Here is a 27,130-nt window from a genome sequence, read left to right as displayed (position 1 = left end):
CGCCTCAGGGAGATGACTGCTGTACTTTAGGGATTTGGTAAGTGGCTGTTAAACACAGTCGTTATTAAAAAATAAATTATATAAGCATTCGATTAATATATATTAAAGACAAGGGTAATAAATACAAAACTCTTATGTTCCCAATTATTTTGTATTAGCTATGATCGTGATGTTATTTTGTCTGTATCTATGTGGTAGAAATACTGTATATGTTACTATATAAATATTGCACAGTGGTGTGCTACTTTTGAACACCTTTTCCTAACTCTGAGTTAAGTGGCATCACACTGATAACTTCAAATTGGCGATGACAGGGACATTTACATTGAGGGAAATAACAAACATTCTAAGTCAGAGCTTTATTTTTTAGTTGTTTGTCTAGGTTTAAAAATGTAATGGAGAAAACATAACTGCTGATTAAACCTAATCTACTGCGGAGGCTGAAAAGGTGTTTCAGTTAAGTGAATATAACTGTTACAAGAGTGAGAAATACTTTAACAACAAATCACATACTAGACTAATACGATAATTTTTTTGTATGAAGAGTTGGTGGATTGGGATATAACATAACTTGCCAAATTATGGTTAAATTATAACCATAGGTTTCTTTGGAGTACAAGACTTTTGTAAAATACAAATATCCTGTGAGAATCAATTGGTTGTATGGAATATACACTAAAGGAAGAAATAATTTTAATTCTTCTTTATAAATTGTATGCCCCACATATTGATATTAGTAAAATATATATATTAAGCGTATACACACATTTTAATTTTTGTTTTTGTTTAGAGAAACAATTTTTAAACGTTTATCAGCACATCACCGGACACAAGGAACAAGTGGGTAAAAATGGATTTAAGTTAAAAAAAGAAGAATGTAAGTTAAAGTTTACTACTAAAGCGGACCCTCAACTCCCTTCATTCACCTGCTTCCATATACCAACATCCATCAACTCTTAAAATACTATTGTCTCCCATTCTATGCATATCTTTTTGGATCCTTGATAATTTCTTATGTCTTTTAAACTCTATCTCATTTTTAAAGTATGTTTGCCTCGCTATGATTGATTCTGCAAAATTTCACCATATCAGTGTTTCAGTCACTAAGTTTCCCTTCAGCTGTGTTTATTCTGCTAACTTTACAATGATTTTTTATCTCAATTATTTTATTTTTTATTTCCAGAAGATCTCCTCGTATTTTTATGTTTTGTTTTCTATGTGTCTTTTTTCCTAATTGTGCCCAATAATCTTTCAGCATCTTATGCTTTTACTAATAATTTGGACTATCTCATTTATTTAAACATGTTAACTATATTTCTTTTACATTTTTCTTGTAATTTCTTTTTAGTTAAATTTATTGGGGTGACACTCGTTAATAATATTATGTAAGTTTTCAGTGTAAAATTCTATAACAAATCATCTGCATATTGCATTGTGTGCTCACCACCAGAGTCCTTTCACCACCATATATGTGACCCCATTTACCCTCCTCATCCTCCCCCCACCCACCTTCCTCTCTGGTAGCTGTGATACTGTTGTTTGTGTCTGTATTTGTTTGTTTTGTTTGTTTGTTTGTTGCTTTCTGTCTTCTGTCCCACAAATGAATAAAATCATAGGGTGTCCTTTTTTTGTTCCACTTAGCATGATACTCTCAAGATCCATGCATGCCGTCTCAAATGTCAAGGTTTCATCCTTTTATGGCTGCGTAGTATTCCATTGTATAATTTATATCTATTATCTCCTTGTATATTTTATAATCGTGTTATGTGACTGTGCTTATATCTTTTGGTCTCTTCTCTGAAGGGGGAGCATTAAATGCCTCAGTTGAAAATATTCCAGGAACATTTTGCATTTGTTTTTGTAAAATACTTCGAAACACTACTATCCCTGAGTGCATTTTAAGTTTATTCTTGGCTTATTTTTCACCACACTATGCAAAGAGCATGAATTGGGTCTCTGCTTCTACATCAGCATCTTTTTGTGACCATGAATTCTCAAGAGATTTTTGTCTTCACTTCATCAAGGTTAAGACAGGTTTCCTTTTTTATTTCTTTTTAGATTTTAGTGTCTTTTTTATTTTTATTTTTTAATTTACTCTTGATTATATTCCTCTGTGCACTCAAGCTTATGCATACTGAGAACAGGCTCCTGCTCTGCACTGGCCCAAACCTTTTCACACACATGCCAAAGATGATCAACGCAAGACTTTGAGCCAGTCAGTATCTGACGGGAGATGCCCCCAGGCCAAGCGACATCTTGAGCACTAATGAACTATCCTCATTTGTCATATGGCTTAGTCCCTGGACTCAAATGAATTCCTTATTTTCTTGCAAGCACATCTATTCATTAAAAAGAAGTTGTGTATTGGTTTGGTTTTCTACATTTTATGTAGTATTTTCAGGTAATTTTTAGCAAATGTAATTTAAGATATCTAGACTTCCAGGTTTAAGATATCCAGACTTCCAAATCAGATTTCTAAGAAAAATTGTGCAATATAGATTTTAAAAAATGAATGAAAAATGAAATGGAAATGGAAAGATTAAAATGAAAAAAATCTTCGAGTATATAGGGTGTCCCCCAAAAATGTATACACACATTTTGAATAATTATAAAGGCAGTGTTTACTAAAATATATTGCATTTTAAAAAACTGTGCTATTAGTTGTTAAAGTGTGTATACATTTTTTGAGTTACCATATATATTACACACTATTAGTTTTTAGGTATTAGGATTATCAGTGATTCAATGTATTCCTGAGTATTTTGTATTTTACAAAAGCTTCTCCAATAAATATAAATTACACCGGAAAAGAAGCCCACTTTGTGCCCAGCATTATTGCAAATGTTTACATTTATTACTCCACCTAATCCTTACCACAGAACTCTGAGGCCAGTAATATTATTATTTCCATTTCATAGTCAAGAAATTCAGGGATGAATAATTTGTCAAGTTCATAAAAGCAAGAGATGGACCTGTGTTTTTTTTAACACAATGTTTCTGTAAAGTCTATGTTCTCAACTACTGTGTATTATTATTTCTCGGTGTAAGCTGAGGCATTATTTCCTTGGTTCCAGTTTAAACACCTTTTCCCATAGAGGCAATCTTATGAAGACTCCCCATTCTAGTCCTTGGTAATACCTTTAATTAGCTACATCGTCTTAGGTGGTACATTCTTCTAGGCTTTATTTTCCTCCAGTGCAAAATTAGTGATTTGAACAAGATAATGTCTGACAGCACAATCCTATTAGACAATAACTACTAAGGAATCATAAAATTTGAAATTAGCCATTTAATTGCAACTACTAGAAAAAAGAATGGTTTCAACTCCTTTGTGTAAATTACAAGGCCCGTGATTTCTGGATCCTATGGTCAAGAATATATTTAATTGTGTAAAAAATCCCTGCTAAACTGTCTTCCAAAGGAGCTGCATCATTTTGCATTTGCACCAGCAATGAATGGGTGTCCCAATTGTTCCACATCCTGTCCAGCATTTGGTTTTTTCAGTGTTCCGGATTTTGGCCATTCTAATAGTAGTATCTCTTTGTTGTTTTAACTTGCATATCCGTGATGGCAAAATATGTGGGGTGTCTTTTTATACGCTTATTTTCCATCTAAATATCTTCTTTGGTGTGAAGGCAATTAAGATCTTCAGCTAGGCCTGGCCAGAGTGGCTCAGTGGTTGAAGGCGGACCTATGAACCTGCAGGTCAGGGCTCAGTTCCTGGTCGGGGCACATGCCCCGGTGTGGGCTTTCTATCCCCAGTAGGGGCATGTGGGAGGCAGCACATCAGTGACTCTTTTCATGATGTCTCTATCTCTCCCTCTCCCTTCCTCTCCCTGAAATCAATAAAAACATTTTTTTTTTTTTAAATCTCCAGTTAGGTGTCAGTTTTTAATTGGGTTATTTTCTTATTGTTGAGTTTTAAGAGTTGTTTCTTTTGGATAACAGTTGTTTATGAGATATGTCTTTTGCAATTATTTTCTACTGTCTGTTATTTGGCTTTTCATTCTCTTGAGTTTGGGAATATTTTCATTTTTTCCCCTTACACTGAAGATATAGAAATGAGTCACAAAGGCTTTGTGTCAAAACACTTAAATTTACTGAGAGAAACTGATAGAAAACTTTAAATGAAATGTTATGCTATATGATTTTCTGATAGCTTATCTAGACCTCAAAAAAAATTAAAAATATTTTGGAGAGAAATTCAACATGAGCTTTTCATCAAGAAATGCTTGGTTGTTATATTTTCCAATCCAAAGAAACAATATGCTAACCACAATCACTCACAGCCAGTAGTTATAACAGAATCTTACACGGCTCTTTTATTTGACCAAAACAACATGGATTTCTAGTTGTTAATGCTATGAATTAAACTATAGAAGATCACTTACAGCATGTTATTATGACTGGGGCTCTGGAGCCACACTGCTTGAGTTCAAATCCTTAATAAATATATGGATTATACTTAATAAATATATGGAATTTTCCACTTCTGAGCATCTATAGAGTCCCATGTTAAATTTGGATAATTATACTACTATTATAGAGAACTGTCAGGATTAAATGAGTTAATATGTATGAAGAATGCAAATAGGAACTGCTACGTAAGCTTTTATTTACTTAATGTGAGTTATTGCGGTGATTCTGCTGATTTGCTGATGTTAATGCTACCATATTAAATTTTAGGTAGAAAAATGATCTAAAATGTATTCTGAAGTTCAGAGTACCACAATCAATAATGCTTCACATAGTCAAATCTACCAAGTAGCCTTACTAGATATGCAGCCAAGTGTGTATGTATGTGTGCTGAGGGAAGGGATTGCAAACTGACTCAATCTCTAAACATTAAAGTCAGTTTTAAAGCAATCTAGGTTTCAAAATACCTTGAGAAAGCTCATGTAGTTGGGTGAATACTAATTCACTTATCTATAAATAGTAAGCCTCTCTTTAGGGGAAACTTTGAAGCTCTGAAACATCTCCTTGTTAAATACGAGGAAAAAAACCTCACTATTATTTATGTTATTTTTGTGCATGGGGTCATCTATTTACAGTAGTTCAAGTCAGAAATATATGATGGATGATGACCTTTCATAGTTACTGGTCCTGAGTATCTACTATGTGCCATTTGTTTTCATGACCTTTTTTCCAATTTTTGTATAAAACTTACTCTTAAAAACTGAACTTTAGATGGCTGTGCCTATTATTACTATATTAATTTCACAGATGGGGAGATTGAGGCTTATACAGAGTTAGCATCTTCAGATTCAGGGCTGCTCTAAAGAATGAGACTTAACTAGGATTTGATCTCATTCTTACTAATAAGTGTTGAGAATGGGAACTGAGCCTGGGTGTTAGTAGACACTGAGAAATTTGTATGAGCCATAAGATCAATACTAACTAAATGTATTAAATCTGGGACTTTGTCATAGATATGTATAGGTAAAAAACAACTTGTTTTCCAAATGCTAGCTACAAATATAACCAATATCATATGGCTCTACTATTAAACTATGATGGTGAAATTCCATATAGAGAGGAATTTTGTTGGGTCTTTAAGTCTAAACAAGTAAAAGACAATAGTAATGAGAATCAAAATATGTGCAAACATTAGGTTGTACAACTCTGATCTAACATGTATTTATTAAACATGTATTCTCCCTTATCCTTTTACATAGCTTGTTTTGACACAACTGGAAAAAATTATAATCTTTAAGGTTATGGCATAAAATTTTAGCTATGTTCATAAAGTATTTTTAAATAATGCATTCATAGAAAAATTGAGTTCTGACTCAATGGTGCCGCCTTTCACATAAGCAGAAGGGATATGTTATGTGGGAGTTAGTGGTGCTACAGCATTTACTATGGTAATTACTCCAGGATAATCACAGCAGAAGAAAAAAATTCTTGCTTACATGAGCAGAATCAAGTTGTTCTTGAAGCTATTTTGGTATGAACACATGCCACTACCATCTCTGACTACTAGAATCTAGAATGTGCATATCTTATCCCACTGGAATAAAATCTCCTCAGGGCAGGAACGATTATAGATAAAGATCTTTAAATTTCCAGGTCCTAGCTCTATGCTTACATATAGTTTTCTTACATTAATAACTAACTAAATAAAATACGCTATGTTTCATTTAAGTTGGAGGAATCTCTTTTTATTACCCAGGTCAGAGAAGCTAAAAATCTCTTAATTTTCAGTGCCTATTTACTCTTGTGTTGCATGGTTCACAGTGAGGATAAATATCATACACACACACATACATACACACACACACACATACATATATATATGATGTGTTTATAATTCAGATGCTATTATAGCACATTCTAACATATGAATAAAACAAGGTAATTTATTCAATGCAATAACAAACATATTGCTTCAATGTATATATGGCATCTCGAAAATGCATGCCCAATAAATTAAAGTTTCTATAAAATAACTACTTAGTAATTTTGAAACAATCAACCTGAAATCTTCAAAAGTTTACTGTTTCTCCCGCATGACATTAAAACTTATTTAAATATTAATTCAGACAATAAATTTTTCATTTTCAAAAGCTTCCCAATGGTGCTCATAATTATTTATTTAAACTAATAAAATCTTTTTGGAGGAAACGGAAGCTTTGGTTCCAGACTATCATGGGCCTGCACGCTGATGAATATGGATTTAAAAATAAAAGCCATCACTTAATAGGTCACATAGACTTTCCAACCGATCACCTACTGGTCTCACAATAAACATGTGAAGTCATTTAAGTATTTTTAATCCCCACTTTACAATTCAGAAATATTTACTCAGAGAAATTGCTAAGAGCCAGATCCAGGAAGAAAATGAATGCTCTGGACTCCAAATTTGCTGCACTTTCTACTTTCCTACTTACAATGTTGAGAATGAGTCCCAGAACCAAGAGCTAAAAAATATACCCTACAAATGACCATATGAGAAATGAAGCCTCTCAGACATCCTTAGGAAATTTCCTCTGATTAAAGAGACTGGTAATCACTGTAACAGATAAATGCTGGAAAAATTATAAGGAATAAAATAGAATTACTGTAAAAACTGTAAACAATTAATTTTTCTACCCATTCTTACCACTCCTTTTTTGAGTAATAACATCAAACCTCCTCAAATAGTCATAGGTGGACTTAATAGAAACAAAGAGAATGTGTAAATAGCATCAATCCTAAAACAAATTATTTTCCCTTTCTAGTGGCTCCTTTACTCACAAGACTTCCCGTAATTTTAAGAAAATTCTGAAAATAATACCTAACCATAAAAATAGATAAAAGAATATTTATACTTCAAATTTTAACCTTCTTTACGTCATCAGATTCCTAATATTGCTGGAGGATATCATGAAAGTGGTCTTATATAATCTCTTACAGATTCTTGCCATGAAATCCCAGGTTGGTTCTTACCATGACTCAGGTATTTCCAATCATCCCTAATTGGTTCACCCCAGCACTTCTAGACCTTTTCAGCTCTCCACTGCACTCTCCTAATGGCCCTGCACCTTAAGTATTATTGAGACAATTGTAATGGCTTCCCATGAATTCCTTCAATTTTCCTTCTCTGTACAAACAAACATGAATGTCCAAGTAACTCTATAGTTCAACACTTACCAAATCTTCCTAGTTAACACCTTTTAAAACAAATCACTATCATAAATCTCTCTTTCTTCCCACTCTGGATTTTTGGTACTCAATTCAAAAATAGCCCAGGTGTTCAACATCTCACTAAACTCTAGCTATCCTTGTACATGTAACTTCATCATCAAACTCTAAAGAAAGACTCTGCTCATGGTATTCAGTCCTTTCCATTACACCCACTGTTTTACTGCTGTACGAGTCATTCATCGACACCACTAACACAGTAAGAAAACTCTCCAAAATGTAATAGGTGGGTTCCTTATCTCTAGAACCCATCGACTTTTTACACTCACATCCAAAAACATTTGGTGACAATGAAGACAACCACCCCCCAAAAGGAGGGTATTCTCCTCAGAGAGAAGCTCTCCACCAGTTCCCCTTTCAATTTCAAAGTTGTTCTTTCTTTGTTTCCCTTCTCACAGAACATAAGCATTTGCAATGATATAGCCTCCCCTATATTAATCTTTGGCCATATCATCCAATATCTGCTTTAACTTTCACCTCCAGGCAATGTGATCTTAAAATGTTGCCCCATGCTTCCTCTGTAGAGCTCCAGTTCCACTTTTACTGTTGGATCCTGATACCTACATTCAGACAGGGGTTAAAGTTTCAAATCTTATACTTATCAGCTATTTAACTTTTGTTAAGTTGATGTACCTCACCTCCTTAATTTTCTAATATATGAAAAGGCCTGTGTGAAAAATGACTAAATAACTTATGTAAAATTCCTATAACTATGCCTGATCACAGTAAAAAATTCAATAAATATTAGCTACCATTTATACGTATTTACCCTATATGTGTCTTTTCTTCTATGCACCCTGTTTCTGTTGTTTATATATTTGTCGAGTTCTAAAGCTCAAAAGCTAAGAATAATCTGATTTTCTCTTTTACTGGCCCCAGAACTATAGTAATATGTCAAGCCTTCCTGCAGCATAGCTTCATAAGCAGCTCAATTTGTTCCCCTTCCCACTATATCCAATCTATTCTGAGACATTATTGCCTCCCACCTGGTCTATTTCAACAGATTCTGACCTGGTCTCTTTGATTTTACTTTCTTGACCACTCATCTATCACTTTTAATGTAGGAAGCTATTTTCTCTTTTCATAAAGAATATATGTTGACCTTTGACATTTGAACAATTCCAGTTTCTACTGAGTGGTTCTGTCATTATAATTAGCTAGTTATTAATATTAATAATAGGAAGAGAGCAAAGGGGGAGACCAAATGTTATAAGCATAGTCAACTAGGAAGCTTGACTAGGAAGCAACAACTTCATGCTCCCCAGGGAACCACTGGTTCATTCCCTGCAGACCACTGGGGGAAGGGATCAAACAAAGGGGGAGATGGGCACATGCACAGTGAAGTTGGGGTGACATTCGGGAGATACTTGCCTGTCAGCCTAACATGGGAAAAAGATAATTGGCTAGGGGGCTAGAGCCACTACAGGCACACAAAATCCTGAAGGGTTAACTGGTAAAGCTCCTAGTTATAATTCCCCAGACAAAAAGTTCTGTCTCCCTTGCTTCTCACTTCCCCACTTGTGCCCTTACTCTCTTGCTCTGTGACCCACAGTGGACCACAATGTGGCCTTAAGCAGCTGCACGGTTCATGGCCATGAGGGCCCCACACACAAAAGACTGCAGCTGGGTACACAAGCAAGCTAGCCAGATGTTGGACTGGACTGTGCTTTAATATGGAGCAGAGACTCTGGGCAATGGCCTTAATTCTAGACCTCCTGAAGACATGGCTGAAATTTTTCCACAGCGAGATGGAGGGAAGTGGGACATTGGAAACCCAGGGGTTTAAGTCCATGGGAATAAAGAACACTCATTCTCCCACGAGTCTCAGGAAACTCCTTTCCTTGTGACATTGCTAGAACTCTACTTCCACAGGTAACAGGCAGGAACACAGAGGGCACCCCACCGATAACAGTTCCACTTATACAAGGATTTTTTTCAATTGACTCAGACAGTTCAAACCCCCATTGTTCAAGGTCAGCTCTGTGGTTGGGAATCACATATGCGGAGGCCTAGAGAGCTGGCTGTAGTTTCAAACACTTTTATTCTCTTATAATCACTAACATGTGAAATTCAGAATCCTTAGACTGATATTCAAAATATATTACTAGTTCATTTCAATCTACATGCCAATCTTATCTGGTCCTTAAAATAGATAATGTTCCAGAGAAACTAAAGTATTGGCTATTCACCACCCATAGTCTACTTTTCTGATAGTCTTCTCTCCTTCTGAATTACCCTGATAACTGAATTTCATATACTACCTACAATTAGCATTTAGCTAAAATGACATTTCCTCCACGAAATCTTAATCTTATGGTAAAAAGTTCTCCATCTCTCCTGTAAAAAGAGAGGGAAAAGGGGGGAGGAGGGAGGGAGGGAGGGAGGGAGGGAGGGAGGGAGGGAGGGAGGGAGGGAGGGAGGGAGGGAGGAAAAAGAGAGAGGGGAGACCTCACAAATGACAAAGCATGGAGCTCAGCAATTCCTCCACACAAAAAACCCAGTGATAAAAGTGAATATACTTGACAATATAAAACCAAAACAAACATTTTTTTCCTTAAAATTGATGGAAAGCATATGACACATTGAAAATCACTCATTCAATGAAAAAACTACTGAACATTATATAAGGGGGAGTCCATGACATTTTAGCCTGGTCCCCAATCCCATTCCTTAGCTCCATGAGAAGGAAAGTCCTAGCAGGCAGGGAAAGACATGGAAACCAACAGCTTACACGCCAAAGGGGACTGATATGATTCAGAGTTTTATGTAGGAAAAATCATACTCGGGGGCATTATAGAAAATGATATCAATTTTAGTATCAAACAATCAAGGAAGGTCAACATCTTAGCAAACCTGAGGCTGCAATACAAGTTTGATCAAGCACCAAATCAGAAGACTAGCCAGAAATTTAACAACATGATAAAGGGTCACAATGGAAAACACAGAATTAATATCATACTCAAAACTGAATGACTAAATCTTCTCCATCTAAGATTGGACAGAGGAAATATGTTCTCCTTTCAAAGTTCTATTCAACATTGTACTAGAGGTTCTAGCCAGTGCAATCAGAAGAAGAAAAAGAAGAAACAAAAGACACCCAGATTACAAAGGATTCGAGACTCTTTATTTGCATAACATGACCTTGTTTGTACAAAATACTAAGGGATACACAAAAAACTTGTAAAACAAACAACTGAATTCGTCAAGGTGACAGGTGACCACCACAGACTGCATCTGTAGCATGTGGAAATGGGTGGCTGGGCCTCAATCCCAAAACTGAAATTTAAATAATGGACTTCAAGTTACAAAACAAATTTCCAAAAATAAGGTGGGGCCTAAAGATGAAAGTGGCTGGAGGTACCAGCCAGATCATTTACAGCTACTCACGAAGGAAATCAGGTACTAATACTGTGCTGAGAAGACAGAACTTGAGTCACTAACACCACTGCCCAATTTTGCTGCATTCCGCGACAAACTCTGCCTTCCGCAGATATCCCCCTCACCTGCTGTTCCCTTTCATCTCTCAGGTCTCTGCTCAAAGTCGTCTTCTCAGAAAACTCTTTTCCTGACTATTCTATTTAAAATGGCATCTTGCCTGCATCATTTCTACCCTCTTAAGCTGCTTCATTTTTAATTTTTAATTTACCAATTCTTCAATCTGAAATCGTGCGTAGGTATGTCGAATGCATACAATATGAATTACATATTGTTGTTCCCTAAACTAGAAAATACCTTTCAAGAAAAAAGGGTATCTGTGTTTTTACTGTTATATCATGAGTTCACTCAACACATATTTATTGAGTTAATTATTGAATGAACATAGGTTATCAACTTAGTAAGGTTGGTAACAAACCTGATATGATGCTAAATTACCTCAAATAGACTGTCATATTTGGTACCAAATATTTGGGTCCCACTGAACATGCAGAGTACAATCAAGTATTTCTAGTTGTGGGTGAGAGAGAGGAAGCAGACTATAGAGCTAACATCCATACTCCTTGAAATCCCATCACACTTCATGTTTACTGCTATTGAGGACTTTCTCATTTATTGTACTTTTGGTCATGACCTTTTCTATCTATGTTTATGTTACTCATTTCTGTTACTTGTTAGACACAAGAGCTTTCAAAACTACAAACTACAGTGATGTCTCTTGGTATCTCTTTCAGCACTTACAGTATTTCATCTATTTAGATGAAAGGATAAATGAATCAATAATTAGCAAACAATGGATACTGATTTTCACAGATTGCAGAGCACTTTTTATTCAGATAAACAAGCCTCTTGGCCACTTGTGATAATCAGACCAATAAAAATGATTTTAAGTTAAAACATTAAGTGTCAAATTTAAAGGGGAAAAAAGATAGTAATCACAGACTCTGCTTATAAAAGAGCAATAACATGTGATCTTACTCTTTACCTTCTTCTGTCCAACTCAGGAAACAATCCATGTTTTCACGTAAGAGCTCAGGGCTGTGACTTTGAGTCATAGCACCCGGTGCCAAACATGCCGTCAAATTCCCTTGAGAGCACCAGTTAATGCATATGCATAACACTTTTATACTATAGGACCTGGGTGCTTATCTCTTTCTTTAATGTGAAAAGCAATTACTCCTCTGTAGATGTGGAATAATTAGTTTTAAAATATCACTTGCTGTTAAAACACAGTGGAGGCATTGTGACTTTGAAGTAGCATCTCTGAGCTCAAATCATTTTCAGGACTTTTGCTGCATTTTAAAAAAGAATTCTAAGACTGTGCTCTATGAAGGCTGATGTCTTCATCAGCGTTTCACGTTACTTGCTAAAGTATTATTTTCTCCATGCTGAGTTCACTCTTCCACCACTGGTTTGGGAACGAGGTAACGTGGAGGCTGGAGCCAGCCCAGGATAAAGGCATTGACAGAAGAGTGACTGTTTCTGCCCACGTGGCCTGAGGTTTCCATCGTCCGTCCATCCCCACCCCCTGCTCCTTTGATTAGATCTTTCCTCCTTTCAGAGCAGAACCCATAGGCTACGACTATTTTTTTTTTTTTCTTTTTATGTGTTTACCTTCTCCCTCAATTCACCACACTAGCTGCAAACCTCATTTTTCTAATGAACTTTCTATTTTGTTCTTCCTCCATGGAACTACTGCCTAGTAATTATATGATCTATACACATAAGTTTTATCTTCCTTAGTAGTTTAAAGCTCCTTGAAGATGCCGAGTGCTCTTAAGTTACCTCTATATTCTCCTCTAGTTCTACCTCACAATCCCGCACTGGGATGCTGAATAATATTGAATGAATGAAGAAATAAAGGATCTTATAATGCCAACTGTGCTTTTACGGACCCTTCCTTCTTTCCCTCCTGCCCTGCTGCCTGCTATTGGGCCATTTGCTCTTCATTAAACCATGGGTCTTAGAAATAAAAAGAGATAAAATGCAAAACAGTGTTGTAACTTGTTAATTTCTCCTTACTACTCTTTACAGGTGTCTAGGTAAGGAAAAGTAGTGGCTGTGCAATTTGTACAACAATAAAATGTGTTTTTTCACCTAGCCCCTTAATGAGTCTAATTTTCACAATAAATCATTCCTATAAAGAATGGTATAAAAGACATTTATAAGAAAAATGTTCCCCGTGGAAAATGCAATAAAATACTGAAGAATTTGTGAGCAACTAATTCATTACCTTCCTTAAAGTAGAGGATTTGTAACAAGAGACATTTTAAATATATAACTAGAACATTCGTTTTCATAAAGTTCATTCCATTCGTCATATTTTAAGTAAAAATAATCACGTTTCCTGCAAAAGCACTCATTCAGCTATGCTGCGGGATGGTTATTTGGAGAGCAGTCCTATTTCCAGCCGGACCTAGTGCTTTCTGAAGGGAAGCTGCAGCTCAGTATCTCTAACATCAAGTCAGCCTTTGAGGAGCTGTTGGAATACCTATGGGCATGAAGATTTCGGCTTGTCAATGACAAAAGTGAAAGGTCAGAGCGAAGCACTCTAAGTTTCGCCATATGATGCATGCACTAAGACTGCAAAATACATTCCAACAGACAACATTCTTGATTGGATTGGACAAGTCATCAAATCGCTAAGAGTTAGCTAAGCTGGGGTTTTCCTCATAGGCAGTAAAGTGTAGTGGTTAATAATGATGCTAAAATCCCAATAGGAAACAATAGCACACTCAAAACAGGATACTTTGAGAAGGGTTTCTTTTTCAAAGGTATGAATTATACAGGTGTGGGTGGGGTGTAGCAGAAAAATGAAGGAAATTAAAGAATCCAGAGGTAGTAGCAATGAGATGGCAAGTGGGCATAAACCACAGGATGGAGAAGAGAGGAATTGGTGAGGTTCTGAAGGAGAGAGTTCTGAAGGCTGCCTTTAGAAAAGCACGACTTTTGTTTGAGGAACACACTCAGCCCAAGGTGACCTCACACAGGAGACAGAAAATCAATACCTTAAACTCATTCTCCCCCTCACACTATATATGCCTGGCCCTCCCAATGAGCAGACAAACAGAAATCAGTGTTCTAGGCACTATGAAGGTTTCAGGGGTGACAAGTTACCCAACCTAGCTGTAGCTCAGCCTCCTCATCTGTAAAAATGCTAATAAGAACAGCAGCTACCTTACAGCCTACGAGGCAGCATAGAGACCAGGTGAAAAAGTGAAGCACTTTTAAGAATCGTGCAAGAGAGTAAGTTATAAATAAATGTTACTTCTCATTATTGGGCTTTCAAATGAGGCTCTTTTGTCAGAGTGTAGAGCAAACATAAAAGCCACAAAACTATGTTTCTCTCCTAGTTTTAGACATTCATCCATCGCTGTGCATTACTTTGTATTTAAAGACCAAGAAAATTGAGTCACATTCTTTCTTTGATTTGTTTCATTTCGTTTATTTTTCCTGGGAACAAGAACACTTACATGAAAAGCCCAAAAGTTTCCATAACTATATTCAAAATCAGAGTTACAGAGGGGAGAATTTCAAATCCAAAAAGGATTCACAAATGGCATCCTTATGCCCCAGATGTGAATGAGACCTGCTGAACCACCAGACTTCCTTTGGAACATAGTCCATCTCCAAAGGAAAAAATAAACAGCAACACACAAACAAACAAAAAAACTGAAGCAGGTTTGGGCAACAGACACACGAGTAATATTGTTACCCAGCAAGTAATTACTTTGATGATGAAAATAAGTACATGTAAAGTAACAGAATTAGAATTTGAGTATTCAAAAAATAATCTAATCTCTCAAATATAGCAAACTAATTTCTCCAAATGGTATTCCCACATGGAATAGCCTGGAATGGCATTTCCTCCTATCTTCCCATGGCTGGCTACTTTGCAACCTCAAATCTTGGCTTAAATGTTACTTTGTGTATTTTTCATAATTGTTCTATCAAAAATAAGCTGGTTTTAAATCATACACGCACACCCCACCTATTATATTCTATCATAGTATCATTTAATTTCCTTTATATCACTGCTCTCCAATAAAAAACAAGTATTTGCTTATTTAGCTTTTTTAATTCTACTAGATTTATAAAGTTCTCAGGTACTCAGTTAAATTCGTTTCATTCACCTGTATAAACTCTTTATATAGTGACTAGTTGTGAGTTAAAAAAATCTTACAAATAAATGAACAATTGTAACTCTGATTTATGAAATAGAAATCAACTGTTTTGATAATTCATAGTTTTCTGCCAGTTGTTCTACCTTTTCCATATTTAAGCTTTAAGCAATTTCCAAAGAAAGGAAGTGTAAACTGGTGATTCATTCTGTGCTCGCATGGAGGCCTGGCATGAATCTTAGATAGTGAATGACAGAGGTTTGACCACAAAACTTCCCTGTTTCATTTTAACGGACATAGGAAATAGAGGTTTAAAATTGCCCCTTGAAAAGCATGAGTGAACTTTGGAAGGGTGACCAAGAGAGAGCAGTGGCTGGTGAACTGGTGAACTTACATCATATACACATGGTGCACATACATATAACTTAGAGTATACAGATGAAGTTTAATATACACATATGTAAATGTATGAATGAGCATATATAAATGTATGTATATGTAATGAGTTAATATAGAGAGACTTCTTTAAACTGGACAAAAACACTTAGAATTTTGAATCAGAATAAAAAGATGAACTCACTAATTCCAAAAATAAAGATATTGACAACTAAATATAACAGTAAGAACAGGATTTAGGAGCAGGTAGAATGTGGCCAATGTATCAGTTTCTTATTCTTTGACCAGTAAGAATGTGTCCTTTATTGAATCCCATAGTTACTTTCTATTAGCAAAGTCCTGCATGTCTTGTTCAGTTTTTTGTTTTGTTTTGTTTTTAATATGTTTTTTATTGATTTCAGAGAGAAGGGAGAAGGAGAGAGAGAGAGAGAAACATCAATGATGAGAGAATCATCCATCGGGCTGCCTCCTGCATGTCTCCTACTGGGGGCTAAGCCTGCAACCCAGACATGTGTCCTGACCAGGAATCAAACCAGCAACCTTCAGGCTCCTGGGTTGACCCTCAACCACTGAACCACACCAGCAGAGCTCGATCAGTTTTAATGATAAGAATAGCATACAGGACCATCTCAAAGTATTCTGTTAGATTTCATATATGTATAAATTCAAAAGTAAAGTACAAAAGTATTATTGAATATTCAGTCATTCTATTTAGAAACATTCTCTGTACTAGGACTGCTTCAGACTTCGATTTGTATAACAGTTTTTATCCCCAAAAAATTACATTCTGAGAAAACATTTATTTTCCATTTTGCAATATATTTCTTATATATAATAGACATTTGGAGTTCTTTTATGTTTGAAGTCTTTTCTATATTTGAAAATACAGCTTGAAGGAATGAGCTTAGTCAATCTTAATATCATATTAGTCAATCATTATTTCAAAATGCAAATATGTCTTGAATGAGGCATGATACCTCTGAAAATCACATGATAGCATGTGTCATTTAAGGAAAATAGTACTCGCCAGGCTGGCATGGATCAGCGGTTGAGCATCCACCAAAGATCCAGGAGATCCTGGTCAGGGCTCATGCCCGGGTTGCAGGCTCGATCCCCAGTCGGGAGCATGCAGGAGGCAGCCAATTAATGACTCTCATCATTGCTGCTTTTATCTCTCTCTTCCCCTCTCCCTTCCTCTCTCTGAAATCAATAAAGACATATTAAAAAAAAAAAAAAGTACTGTAAATTCCAAGAAACCAATGATCAAGGTTTTGGAGTTAATATTTGGCCATGTATAGTTAGAATAAAAATGTGCAAAACATAGAAAAATAACATTTTAAATAATCATGTCAGAAGTAAACTCCAAGCACCAGAGATGATGCACCTCTCAAAGCCTAAAGCTTTCCTTGAATTCATTTATATATTTGACCTTCGCATACATCGCTCTTCTGCAACATTATGCCTCTCTACAACTGAATTCCATTTAGTTATGACTCAGTGCTTTACTTACTTCACTGATTGTGTTAAGCCTACACAAATCATCAGAAAGCTTTAATTTGATCTCCACAGGCCTACTCCACTTCCCAGAAATGGTAACAAGGTATTTTAAATCCTCCTGATCCTAAGTACACATGTTGCAACATCACTACTATTTGCCAAATAAATTACACTACAAATATAATTCTCATCTTCCTGTGCTGACTAGCAGAAGTAGCCCAGGAAGAGAGAAAAAAAACAGAAGCATTTAATGTTTATAATATTTTTTTACAACCCCAGCACTCAGGATGTTGATAAGGAAAGACTCAATTGGGCAATACTGACTAGGCAGATAACAAACTTAGTATTATCATGGTATCCATGGGAACTACCAATACATGTGGTAGGGGATGTTTGGGAAGATAGAGAGAGAAAGAACCGAAAGAGAGAGAAACTTACTGATGGACCCTAGCAACAGTGCTACACACTATCATGTTCTCCTGCATTATTAAGGTGTATTCAGATTAGTAGAGAAACCCACAAATCGTAATTGCAAATCATCATTCAATAATCACATAATCAAAGTAATCCCATGGAGTATGTATTTAATCCAACTTCATATATGAAGAAACTAAGGCTCAGAGACATTAGTTGTGTTCAAGGTCCTACAGACAATAAGAGATGGCGTAGAACTCATATAAAGGCAGATGCATTTATTTTCATGGCCCATGCACTTAATTTCCATGTTGTTTTTTCTAAGCAGGATAAATCACATCAAATTTAAGATATACTGAACCAAATATGATATTCTAAGTGTGCACAAAACAATATGGAGTGTCAATGATTAAAAGGGGAGTGAAGGCGGAGTTTAAAAAGAGCCCTATAAGGGGAGGGCAAAAGGAAGGAGAGCACAGAGGTCAGGACTAACACAGTAGTGAAGGTCAAGCTAACCAGGTAAGACTCAGGGCAGCCAATGGAGAGCACAGCATTGCGCAGAGCAGCTCAAGGCCAAACGCTTCTAGGCACCCAGAAAACACCTGCTGATTAATTCCCATTTTCCCAAGAATATGCAATTTCCTATTGCACACTGACTGTGTATGCTCCTTTTGGAAGCAAATCTTTCAGTGATAATTCCTTTGAAAATTGCAAGACAATTCAACCAAATGTTGCACGCGTACTAAAAGACTGCTCAGAGCGTGACTCCCATCGACCTAACCGCACCTGCCAAGGACGTGCAGCAATAAATGTTACTGTTAAGATAAAAAGTCAGGCTAATTTCAAGTTAAGCAAGTAGACTGGATCATCTGAGACTTGGATATCAATAATATTGATAATAGTTTAAAATTTCTGAATATAGTAAAGTCATCTTTGATTTGTCAACATGAACTTAAACTATTTTTATAACTACACAGTAGACTCTCAATACAACTGCAGAGGTAAGTGTGGTTTTTACTCTGATATACTATATATTCACAGTGACTTTAAGACACAGAGGTGATTCTGTCACCAAGGCGCTATCATAAGAGACCAATTAAAAGCTGAATCATGCTGCTCTAATGATGCAATGTACCCATAAAGGTGGAAAGAGAACAAAAGGAGGAAGTGGTTTGCTCTTCTTATGAGAAAAATACTTGCTAGAAATAAAGAATGCTTAAGAAACATGAGAAGAATAAACCTTCGCTTCCATTGAACACAGCTTTATAGAAAGCTGCTAAAGCTTCTTTTAAATAAAACAACATCCAGAGAAGCACATATTGTTCAAATATATATTTTATGAGGTAACTTATGCAACAGAACACAACTGCAGAGAGTGAGGTAAATGGCCTCAAAGAAGAAAAGCTATAAAATCATGATGTAGAGGCCTATAAACATCTGAATCTCAAATCTACTCATCGTATTAGAGACCCATTACTTTAACAGTGTGGTTTTGAATGAATTAAGGGCAAGGCCAATATAGGAGTACAACAGTAAATCACAGGAAAAAAATAAGCTATGCAATTTTCATCTTCATTAACATTATATTAAAAATAATAATTTTTAAGATAAAAATTTCCTCTTTCTCCTGAAAATATTTTTAAAAGCTACATCATCTTTCTTTTATTATTAACACCATTAAAATCCCAAGTTATAGGTAGAAGGCAACAGCATAATGTCTTTTCATGCTTTGAACCTTCTTAGCCCCCTCACGTACATCTGTGAGCTTCTGCAGTCAGACGCAGCGTCCTCTATTTCTCTTACTATTGTAGGTAGCCCAACGCTGCAACAGTGCTAGGCATTTAATAAGGACTTGGCTAGACTGATCTGACTGAGTACTCCCAAAATTAGATTCCAAATATGTCTTACTTTAATTCCTCTTGACGGGTAATTCTTCAATGGAAAGAGGTAGTATAAGACATTTAAAAGAGTGCATGCAGTGGTTGTCCCTAACAGATGCAGAATTCTTCATACTTAAATGTTACACCGACGATGGATATTCAGTTCACACGATAGATTCTGGTTCCAGACCTTAGAGGCCCATCCTTACAATGTGGCAGGTAGAGAGAAAAAGCGATCTGGGACTTGGCAGGCGATGACTGGGGAACTCACCAAGCTAAATATCCCAAACTCCTGGAGGAAAGGAAATGGTCCAGACAGCCACTGAATGGACATCGAGTATTCCTCCTAAGTGTGAGTGTTTGGAGACACCGGTCAGCTGCGTCAATTATTCCTTCCACCTCTGCTCACATATAGTTCAGCATGAGTTACGCAGTTTATGGGGAGTAGAGACTGGGATTCATAGCCTAGCACTAGCCTTGATATGGTAAGGGAAGGAGAATTGAAAAATGATTAAATGAACAAATGAATGAATAAGAAGAATTATACCTACATGACATTCAGGTTTTGTTTATTGGCCCCTGGAGCCACCAACTCTCAAGTTCAAAAAATAAAGTGGAATTGGAGCTCCCAAAATTGATCCAGGAAAACATAGGCTGATGAGGTATGCACACTGAAGTCCTGTGCTAGGAACGGTGCAGAATCCAATCTGAGCAAGCATTTGGAATTAGCAGATTTTTTTTTTCCACATTAAAAATGTCTTATTAAAGCAGAGGGGAATATAAATTATGAGACTAAGCCCTGGAATAAAGCATCAACTAGTGTGACCACATAAATCTTTCTTTGACATTTACATCCTTTCTGAACCAGACTACTCAGATTCAGCCGATGGCACCAGAAATACACTCAATCAATGTGTTTTAGAGAAGTGCTTCTTCCTAGTTAGATTTCCTTATAATCTCGTTGGCTATCCTACTCTCCTGTTATAATATAGATACTTGTGTCTTTTATAAATAAGTATGAAGAAATGAGATAAATTCTATAAATCATAAAAGAAAGCAGTCTTGTTGTTTTACACTTACAGTGATTTTACTTTGGAAGATCCAGGATGCAAATCCAACTGAAAATGTCACTATATTAAAAGTGAGATGAGCAATCTTAACCGTGACTGCTTTCTATATTTAAAAAAGCTTTATAACTATATTTTCATAATGGTTTGTGGCATAACAGAAAGAATAATAATTATGATAGTTACTGCATTCAGCTTTCCATGTGGACATTTTACAAAGGCACTCCCCTTATCTACCCTGACCTTGTTTTCTTGTAAATCCCCACCTTTCATGGCCTTTCGTGTTGTTAGTCTCAGCTAAGAGCTGGCAACATAAACAATTGCTATTGCTTTCAGGAGAGAAAGCAGTGTCTCCCACGCCAGACATTTGTGTATCTATGTTACATCCAGCACACAGGCACCACAGAGGAAACGGTCCACAAGGAAGGAGCAAGGAAAGAAATTCAGCAACAGCTGCTTTGGTCCAGGTCAAGGGAGCCAGCAAAAGGCCCTTGCTGGCTTACAGTGACAGTAATGAGTTTTTTGGGTTGCAGTGAATAGTCGAGTGAGGTGTCAAAGCAAAGAACAGGCATTATAAATACTTTTAATTTATTTTGAAGTCAGTTACCAAAAAACTAGGAGGCAGTTTCAGCAATTGTGAGTCCTTCTCTAAAGAGAAACTACGTCGTGATCATTTCTATGATTCTGTTAAGTTTTGAATCTGGAAGTGTGTTCTAAAGAATCAGAGACATTTCATCCATAGAAATAAAACTGACCTTTAAATACATAATTTATGTTCTGATTTCTTATTTATAGATGAGGAAAACCAAGGATGAAAGAACATGAGTGATTTATGCAATGCAAATGGTATTGATTAACTTAAATTAGAATTTTTTTACCACTCCATGAGATCTAAAACCTACGAATATAAATAATGTCAAAAAATATAAATCTACTACATTTTTTCATTCCCCATGGTATTTAATAAAGTCTTAGGAAACATTGTGAGCTCTCAAAATATCTGTGACTAGCAGATATCTCAAGGAAAACATCAGAATAGTGCTATGAAAGTTTTGGGTTAGTTCTTTCTCTGATTCACATTTGCAGCGTGTAGGAAAATGACTTAACCACTGTGATCTCAGTTACTTCATCTACATATCAAAAACATTCAACTAGGAATATATCATTTCCCACTTTTATAATTCTTTAGGTTTTCAAAAATACACCATATCATTTTATATATATATATATCATCTTACGGTAGAAAGCTTCGTCCCAGCTACGAAGTAGCTTAAAAAAAAAATCTCCTGAGTTAAAGTATAAAAATCGTTGGCCTCAGTTAACATCCCACAACTCAATACACAAAAGATGTACAGTGCCTTATCAACAAATATATTCAAAGTAAAAGAAAAATAATTATGAAAATAGGTCGTTTATTTTAAGATCACTTTTGTGAAAACAGGAATTCTTTTCTACAGTTCACTTATCTAAAAGTGCTGTGATTAATGTTACAGGACCATGATAAAAATAAGCAAATACAGCCATTCATATCCGGAGAACGGAATATTGATCTTGTGTTATAACCAAGACATTCTCTTCTAGAGACTCACCTTAAAAATTATTATCAATTATTTAAATCAGTTATTACTATGTCCACATTTACTGTGACCAAAGCTACAAAAGAGCATTTTAATAGTACTATTACTTTTTACCACAGTGTATGACTTAAAAAGATAGTTTATTTACCCTTAAGTCCCTCTATCTAACTGTTGATAGTAGAAGGAAAAAGTAAACAAAAACTTAAATGTCTAATAAGAAACATTTCACAAATATGTCTAGTACAGGAAGTTCTAACAATAAAACAAACTGAAGATGTCAGGTTTTTAAATTTCATTTATCTATCCAAGGATAAACCTTTTTATCATTTGTTATTATCACCAAATATCGATATGCTTGGTGATGTTATTTATTCAGGATTAGACTTTCAAATTCAAATAATTGAAAACAAAAAGAGAGGAGAGAGAACTCAAAAACATGAAGTTCTTAGAAGTTCATCAAGAGTGTAACATATGAACAATCAGCAATAATTATATCATTGACTCTTGTGCCCTCCTTTAGCATGTGAAAAATAAACAAGCTGGTTTTAGATCTTGATCTTATATACTATAGATTTTAAGGTATTACAGCAAATGTGGGATCATAGAAAACTAGCAATCTTTGATTGCACAGCTGAGGTTTCCTCCTAATTTACTTCCTCTAAACATTTAAGAAAATATTCCTTAATTCTTTAATGTTCTCTTTCAGTTGACTACTTCCCCTTATTTATTTTTTATTTTTTTGAACAAATCACTTACAAAGAGAGCTTTAGAGAGATCTTCCTTGGTACTGAGTGGGGAAACAAATGAGCTCCAGAGCTTCGTTACCTGGAGCACAGCATCAAAATAACTGATCCAGAACATCCTATTAGTATCAGAAACCACTAGGAAAGTGTCAAGTTCTTTCTTCTTTCTTGACAAATATCTAGTGGACTCTCTCAGAAATTTAAAACGTATTTCTTTTCTCAATTTGCTTTCAATCCCACAAATTCTTTCCATTCACAATAGTTCTTACGAGAGATATATGTGTTTCCAGAATTTAGCTGGCAGCACGATTGGTTACACAAAGCAATATGTAAACAGATTGTGGTATATTTAAAAATTGCCTTTGCTTCTCAATTTGTAGTCTCTAAAATAGGTGTGAGGGACATATTTACTCAGACTTCTACCCATTCTATTGTTGTCATTTCTATATTTCTACACGCTTTCAGTCAAAGTGGAATTTTAAAAGGCATGGATATTTTAGCATGTCTTTGAAGTTAATTTATAAAAATTATTAAATAGTTATTCAGAAGACTGTCACAAAAATAAACCTGTCCTCATTTTTCCCCTCTTCTAATTTCAGTCATTAAAACTAAGAGTTGAGAAAGAAATATCATAGAGATTTATTTAAAGTGAATAACATTCTTCCTAGTATATATATTCTTTTACTTCATTGGGTATTTTCCATAAATTCAACTTTATTATTTTGAAGATTGCTTCATGAATTATAATATTAATTTAGACAGCTTTTAAATGTTTCTATAGAAAATTTATCAGCATAGTCATTATTTAAAGCCCCAAATTCCCAGGATAATTCTCATTTAAAAATGTAAATAACTGGATGTTTATATTAATCTGACTTTTTAAATTGATGTTTACTTATTAAAAATTAAAATTCCATCATATTATTATAAACAACTTATTATTTGCAGAAACAGCTTGTAGTTAATTCTCTTATGTCAATTTCATTAAAATAATACTTTTTCACTCAGTCAAATTAATAAAAAGGAAAATCCATTAGACCACTAATCATTCTATCTATTCTCTTACTGTCAAACGTAATCATAAATAAGGTTGAACAGTAACCAATGCTACTGATCAAAATATATTCCAAAAAAGTTTTCTTGTATATTATGCAGATACAACACTGATGAAAAGAACATTTAAAAAACAACAACCCACAAGCATTTATATTTATTTTTCTTACCCCTTAAGTATTTATCTTTAAAAAGTTTCATGCCAAACTTGACTACATAAGTTTTCTTGTCTGTCTTTTCTGTTGCCAAGTCCTCTTTAAGCATTTAATGAAGTGAATGCTTCATTTGACTAAATTAATTCTGTGTTAGTATCTTTAGTGTGAATATATTATCACAATAAACTATAAAATAGACTAGCAACAAATAGTTTCATGAACAATGAGTGCTTTCCCAATCGAAAGGCCAAATATGTTATTAGCATAATAGCATCAATAATAGAGTTCTATCAGTCTAAGATCTTTCAATCAAACCTTCATTCCTACAAATGATTATTTCAGCATAATAAAAATAATTTGCATTTGTATGACTTTATACCTATGAAACATTTTAATTCACTCAAGTATACAGAGAGAATGGAGACAAGTGCTTTAATATTTGGCATACTGTAGAGAATAAAAAATGTATAACCTTGGTCGGTATATTAGAATACCATCACAAAAATCTTTGATTTGTATGTAGTCTAAAAGCTTCCCTTCCACCAAGACATTTGCAATGAATACACCTGAAATGTCATCACAAGTTGTAGCAACATTCAAGGTGGCAGCCTTTCAGTCAAAAATAAAAATTCAAATACAAAATCCTACCTTTTGGAATGCTTCATTTACATTGAAATAATAAAATATTATAAACCTTTTTTTGTGACTATTTATGCTCCTTTCACATTACATGTCAGTTACAGCAATAACTTCACACACTGTGCTGTTGCAGAAGGGGGGTACAGGGGTGACACCTACCAAACTCTCAAAGAAAAGCAGTGCAGCAAAGACGCCAAACTGATATCCATCCATGTTCAGGGGCCTGTTACATGTTCAGGGGCCTAGTTTTAATGCTGTTTAAACTGAACCAAATAACAAACATTATAGAAAGGAGGCTGCTGGTGAACATACCTTCTTGAACCGCTTGAAATGGGTTGTTGCCATCAACAAATGTCACGGAGAAGGTGATCTTCTCTGTCTGTAAGATCTCCTCATTCTGGTTGAGGTCGCCGACGGCTGTGCGAAACACCTCCTCATCTTTCTTGGCAGACTCATCAAAAATCGCTCCTAGAAAGAAGGGAGCACTGCCATTAAACAATTATATAAATACTCCGCATGTCCACTGGCAGCACGCCAGGGCAACTCATGTACTTGAAAATGTACATTTTCACTTAAAGCAGGCACTTCGTTTAGTACTGAAACTGTGCTGAAAGCAGCGTGAGCGCGAAGCAGGGAGGTCTCACTTCTTGCAAATGGAAATGATGAGCAGCGCATGGAAGGGAAGGTGCAGGGCAGCGCTGGGAGGGCGGCTTCGGGAGCACAGAACGCTCTGAAAACGACAAAGTGGCGAATACGCTGAATGTCTTATATGATGAGATCTTCAGGGATTCAGAGCTTGGGAATTTTTCTCTGAATAGTGGGAGATAAAACCAGGAAACTTTCCGAGAGCCCGTTCATATACATAGAAATTAAACTTCTATTATAATCTTAATTTATTTTTCATTTTTTGTTTTATTTCCCACCTTCCGTCCTTACTTTTAACAGGGGTTTCAGTTTTTTTAATAGTAGTAAATACAATCATATTTGTAGAAACTTTAAAGACAGACAAATCTATCAGCAGAAGTAACAGAGGAATATTTCCTGAACAACTAACATTAAACCCTAGAGGATAATCATGGCATTCTTCATTCATATGTAATAATGATGATGATAATAAGAGTGTGGCTAACTTTTCCTGAGTGTTTGTCAGCATTGTATTGGTGAAACACATGAGTTCTAGGGGTAAACTGATTTCAAATTCTGACTCTGCCACTAGTTAAGTATAAGACCTTGAACAAGAGGTTCAAATTCCAAGCCCCACATTCATCATCTGTCTAATAATATCCATCTGTATAGATTATTAACTGTATTAAAGGAGATTATCCATGCAAAATGTAAGTAAATTGTAGTAACTAAAAAGTTCTCAGTAAGTGTTAGTGTTTTCTTATTTTTAAGTACTGTGATTCAGTGTTTATCATTTTCTACTAATTTTTGCCATAATAAAGTATTTCATTTAATTCTTAAAATAATTATGTGATATGTATATGTATACCACTATATATGCATACAGTTATAAAAATTAAGATTCGGTACAAGAATTATACTGAAATTTCCACCATAAGGGCCACAACCCTTACCTCTTTGATTCCAATGTCCTTGCTCTAAATCACTATGGGGTACCACCTTCTGGAATTTTACCCATAAGGAATAAAACATGTTTATGAGGATCCTCACTTACAAATGTGGGAAATTCTTTCCCATCCGGCCACGCATGCTTTATTTATATTCATTCTGCCTCTTCTAAGCAGCTACACATTTACAAATTGTTTACTTTTTACTTATAAGCATTCGGGCCAATGTACCTTTTCTCTTTTTGAATAAACCCAATGAATTCCCTCCTGACAAAAAAAGGACAACACCTCAGGGTCAATAATGTGACAAAGGAATGACTATACATACAAATCTATATACGTATCCATACACACATGTGTATCTTGACTATCCATTGTAGTGTGTACATATAAAAATAAAATTGTGTGTACATAAAAATGTCTTCTTTCATATATAAGTGCGCACATACAGGATGAGATAAACACAGACTATATGCACACACTGATAAAGCAGACACACATCTACCAGTTGTGTTGATTTTATACATCTGGGACTGAAGCCCCAAGCCTTCTTGTGACAGACAGATCACAATATTGAACATACTATTACTAGTGTCAAGACCTGACAAAGCAAGGGTGAAAATATGTCCATTTCTGACAAGTGTGGTGGGTTACTTTTGGTCTCTCTACCCTAACTGGTCTCACCTTGAGAAAGCAATGATTAATTTTTGCTATAGGAGGCCATGTCCATGGGAACCTGGCTCTCTCTTATCATGGCCCTTCTATGTTTGCATGGATGGTATTGACTACTTTGACCAGCCTCTTATCTAGCTTGAATACCTGCCCTTGGCTAAAAGCATAAGAAGAAGATGAAGAATTTTTAAAAACAAATTTAGTACTCCCTAATTATACTATGTAGC

At 35.4% G+C, this 27,130-nt stretch overlaps 1 protein-coding gene across 2 annotated transcripts in view; it reads right to left on the bottom strand.

Moving 5' to 3' along the window:
• GRID2 (glutamate ionotropic receptor delta type subunit 2) overlaps nucleotides 1–27,130 on the bottom strand; it is a gene marked incomplete at its 3' end in the record, with an annotated part of 1,219,813 nt that overhangs the window by 966,638 nt on the left and 226,045 nt on the right. For both annotated transcript variants that reach the window (XM_081131278.1, XM_081131277.1), the window contains exon 2: nucleotides 24,973–25,128. In XM_081131278.1, coding sequence (XP_080987404.1) covers nucleotides 24,973–25,128 — 156 coding nt within the window. The remainder of the gene's footprint in view (nucleotides 1–24,972; nucleotides 25,129–27,130) is intronic.

This window comes from Miniopterus schreibersii (assembly GCF_964146895.1).
Source record: "Miniopterus schreibersii genome assembly, chromosome: 1".
Classification (NCBI taxonomy): domain Eukaryota; kingdom Metazoa; phylum Chordata; class Mammalia; order Chiroptera; family Miniopteridae; genus Miniopterus; species Miniopterus schreibersii.
The sequence above is the reverse complement of the archived record's forward strand: the minus strand, read 5'-3'. Positions and strand labels throughout refer to the sequence as shown.